Below are 4,362 nucleotides of genomic sequence, written 5' to 3' on the forward strand. Positions count from 1 at the left end.
CTCCCCGGGGTGCAGAGGCCGTGAGCTCCCTGCCTCCGCAGCAGACCTTTCCTGCCAAGTGCCACGTGTGCTCAACGCGTCTCGAGAGCGGAGATGGGCACCTGCGTGCAGAGGAGCTCTTCAGCGACCTGCTGAGGGGCGCTGGGGGGGACCCCTGTCCCTGGGGTTTGGGTGACAGCTGGCTCCAGATGCCCGCACTGGATGGGGGTCTGCTGGGAGGTCTGGGGGAGATGGGGGCTGTGTTGTGGCAGCAGGAGGATGCTCAGCACCCCAGGGTGGCACGGACCATGCAGGGTCGGTCCCTGGTGTGATGTCCGCATGGGGATGGGGAGCGAAGTTGGCCGGTCCACAGCAGCACCAGGAGCCGGCCAGCATCCAAGCACCACCTCCAGCAAGGTGGATAAGATGCCATCCTCTCCTGCAGAGCTTGGAGCAGCTGGACCCCCCGGCGACACCCCCCCCGGACCCCTGGGACGTGGAGGTCAGGGCTCCCTGCTTCTTCCAGGGCCGGACACGGCGATGCCAGGTGCCCCACTCCGTGCTGGTCAGGGTGAGTCCTCACAGCTCCTCGGGACGGTGATGGGCACCTCAGTACGGTTCTCATTTTCTTGGGTTTTTCCTCATTAAATGTGAGGGAAAATAGTTAGAGAACCCTTCTTCCTGGTGTCGTCGTCTTCTAGAAGTCTGAGGACAAATCTTGCTGCAGCCTTTTCAAGAAACACCACTGGATAATACTTCCTCTTCTGTTAATTTTTTTTTTCAACATTAGCAGAACATTTGTTTGCATGACAGTTCCCATTTAGCTTTTGACAAGCTCTATAGCTGGTCAATTTATTTTACTTTTTAAGTGAAATGATGAATAAAGAAAAAAGATTACTTTCTTTTGCCAGCACTACATAGACATGTGCCTTTGCTAAAAAATTATTATTTATGACTCCTTTAATGATCGTACAGCACAATTCTATGGTGTTAGGACCAGAATTTTACCACTGAATTTAGATGCAGGAAGAGTGCGTGTGCATAAGATGAGGTATCCGAAATCCCTGGGCAGCTCCGTGCATGAATAATGCTCTGATTTCAGGACTGTCACAGATGCCGCGGTCACGGCCGGTCCAAGTGCGGGGTGTGCCATGGGGCAGGTCGGGTAAGGAGCTGGGAAACCTTCTGCCAGGCAGCCTGCGTTTCCTATTCCTCGAAGTTTGGCGTTCATTTGCAAAAATACATGTGCTAACTTATTACTGTACTTACGAGAGTTGGAAATCTGAGGGCAAGGTCCGTTTTATTCCCCCTTTGCCACCCTGTACCCCAAACCCACTCGTGTTCAGCCCAGTTTCCAGCAGCTGTTCCCGGGTCCTCCAGCGATGCTGAACGGGGTTGTCAAAATCCTGCCCCCAGGACAGGACATCCCCGTCCTCAGTCGATAGCCTACGCGTTATGGTGGTGAGAGGAGAAGGAGAATTTGCTTCTGCACTGTTGAAATGAGGTCAGATCTTAGGTATGAAAAGCAGCAAACTGTTTGCTGTCTTTCAGATATGCTCGGTTCTGTACTTGGGGTTTGGGAAGGGGAGAGGAGGTTTAACCCAGGGATACGAGTGCCGCTGCAAAGCCGGCCTCCTGTCGTTGTTTGTTCTTCTGCGCAGATATTCCCAGCCTGCCAGCAGAGGTACTGTTATTGCACCGATTTGCCGCTTTAGTTAAAGTTAATCTGATCAAATATGAATACTTAAATAAAAGTATACTATTATCTACAAGAGTAAATAACAGTGGAAAACCTCGTGTTTCATTTCAGCCTAGGTCGTGTGTCTAGTTTGCATCACTGGTGAGTTTGGCTGGAACACCCGACTAATCCAGGGTCACAATTTACGAGCTGCTTTGTACACTCTTCATTTGCAATGTACGTACTTGGCATGCGCCTTTCCCTGCAAGCCTGAGTTAGCAATTATTTTGATAACGTGCATAAAAGCTTTTGATTTATAAGCCTGACATGTCTTTATCCTAGCAGTCACCACTTACTTTAATTCTTTGGTGTATTTGTAGACGAGGTGTGTAACGTGCGAGGGCTCCGACGGAGGCTGAAGCACCAAAAGAGATGCCAGCGTTGCTCGGGTACAGGTCGCCAAAGGTACGATGGGCTCCTCTGCGCATCAGGTGCTGCGGCTCCTCTCACACCGCGATGATCCCTCAGTCCGCGCGATCTCACGCAGCGGCACGGGTCGTAGGAACCAGTCATCCCAGTCCCACTGGCTTGGTGGAGGCTGCCAGCTGAGGGTCTGCATAGGAGGAAAATACTGGAAAGCTGGTGGGGGAAAAAGCCCTGAATCCAGTAGGTTTGAGCCAAAATGACTCCACTTGCCTGCTGCTGGCAGGGGTTGCAGTGCAGAGCTGGGGCATGCCCTACATGCCCGTGTGCTTTTTTTATTTTCTACCATGACGACCACCTAACAGATAAAGTAGCACAGCAGTAGCTTTATTCTCCAGGAAAAATGGTTAGAAATAGCCTTTTCCCCCTCTGATTTTTAAATGAACCTTCATTTTAACATCGTTTATTCATTCCGTGCAGCCCGCCCTCAGTATTCAGAAACCAAGCTGCTATCCCAGACTCGTGAGAGAAGCTCTGAAGTGTTTGGAAAATAGTAGTTTTTTTGGCTTGCCTTTCTTCCATCTTTTCTTATCTTTCTGTTACAAGGCTGCCGCGTTTCCCGGCTTCTCTGGGAAGAAAGCCTTGGGTTTTCCAGTGAAAGCAGAGTGTCTCAGAGCTCCAGGGGCTGCGGCAGGAAAGAGGCTTCCAGTCTGCCCAGGGCCACGCTCGGCCTCCCTCCCACCCCGGGTCTCGGTGGGCTCTGCCGGGCTCAGAGCCCGGGTGGGGTGGTGGGACGGGGCGGAAGGAGCCGCCCCGGGATGGCAGCAGCAAACTTCAGAGCTGCTCTTAGGTCCAGCTCCCGCGGCGCCCCGTTGGGCTTCGGCAGGTTTCACGGCCAGCGCAGCCGGGAGAATTATTCCCACCGTCTGTTTTTCCCAAACATGAAAGTTAACAGGCTTAAAAATGATCTTTAAGTGACAAAAAAAGGAGGCACTTTCTAAAGCTGTTTTATGTGGCTCCATTAAGTTTAAAATAACAGCGATGGTATCGTGCATAATCATGGCAGTCATTTTAAAGCATGAATCCACCGGGGCTAATGATGGCTTGAAGAGTCTTAATGAATCAGTTGTTAACTGCTGCTAATCTGTGTTGCACTGATGCAATCAAACCGCTCCATGCATAAGCATATGCCTCCTGCATCTGCCAGAAGCACAGGCAGCAGCGTCTTCAAAGTGACACTCGCCTTACCGCCGTTGTGTGGGGAAATTGTGATTATCCTTAATTAGATGTACAAATACATTCTTTGACTAATCCCACATTTACAAATAGATTTGAGGCTGGCATTAGTCATTTGTTTTCCCAAGCAAATACGTTATGTCCCTTGAGTCACGGACCGGGGGAAGACGTACGTGCGGTGCATGTGCTGTCATTGACTCCTGCAGCTGCGGACCCGGCGGAGCTGCGCAAACACTGAAATAAATCACCCCCGGCTTTAAAATCCTGTTTAAAATTCTTTTTGTGGCATCCCAAGGTGCCATACCTGTTCTGGCCGGGGCAGCAAGACCTGTGCGACCTGTCAGGGAGAGAAGAAGCTCCAACATTTCAGGCAGCTGGTGATAAGCTGGTAAGCAGCACAGGGAGAAGTTCTGAGCTGTTACTTTTATTCCTTATTTTTCTGCAAGGCTTGGGAGCTCAGCTGGGGTCCCTAAGGGGAAGCTGGGAGAGCATTTATTGCCTTTGGTCAGGCAGAAACAGGGGCTTAGAGGGGCAGCTTTAGTCCCTAATGACGGCAGTCTTGTCCGTGGGGTGTGATGGGAGCTGAAGCGGGTTCACAGAGGTGAAGGTCAGTCCAAGGTCACACGAGGAGTCCCAAATGGAGACAGAGCGGCCGAGCCCCTGCCCGGTACCAGCTGGCGCAGCCCAGACCCAAAGCACCCAGGTAGCCGGGGCGATGCGGGGCAGCGGCCGAGCTCCTCTTTTCGGGGCTTTAGAGCCGGCCCAAGGTGCTGGCTGGGGGGGCTGCCCTGGCATCGCCCAGCTGGGAGCTCTCGTGCCAGAGACCACCAACGGGGCTGAAAAAGGTGTTAGCTTGTGAGGTTTAGCAAAAAGCCATTACCTGCCCTGCTGGTGCTTCCTGAGCACTTTCCCATTTTTGTACAAAATGCCTTCAGTTACCCTGTGTGAAGACCTTCATTTTTCAAAACACCACCTCCGTCCATCCTGAGAGAGTGGCAATTAAGTGATCATCCCCCTGTACTGGGCACTGGTGAGGCCGCACCTTG

The 4,362-nt window shown here is 52.0% G+C and overlaps 1 protein-coding gene across 1 annotated transcript in view; it reads left to right on the top strand.

The window, feature by feature from the left end:
- Positions 1-4,362, top strand: part of SSUH2 (ssu-2 homolog (C. elegans)) — a gene marked incomplete at both ends in the record, with an annotated part of 7,752 nt that overhangs the window by 306 nt on the left and 3,084 nt on the right. The window contains 6 exons of the mRNA XM_009697117.1: positions 16-140; positions 425-550; positions 1,082-1,144; positions 1,531-1,663; positions 2,038-2,122; positions 3,612-3,704. Of these exons, the coding sequence (XP_009695419.1) occupies positions 16-140; positions 425-550; positions 1,082-1,144; positions 1,531-1,663; positions 2,038-2,122; positions 3,612-3,704 (625 nt within the window). The remainder of the gene's footprint in view (positions 1-15; positions 141-424; positions 551-1,081; positions 1,145-1,530; positions 1,664-2,037; positions 2,123-3,611; positions 3,705-4,362) is intronic.

The sequence above is a fragment of the Cariama cristata genome, unplaced genomic scaffold (genome assembly GCF_000690535.1).
Source record: "Cariama cristata isolate BGI_N322 unplaced genomic scaffold, ASM69053v1 scaffold34753, whole genome shotgun sequence".
Taxonomy (NCBI): domain Eukaryota; kingdom Metazoa; phylum Chordata; class Aves; order Cariamiformes; family Cariamidae; genus Cariama; species Cariama cristata.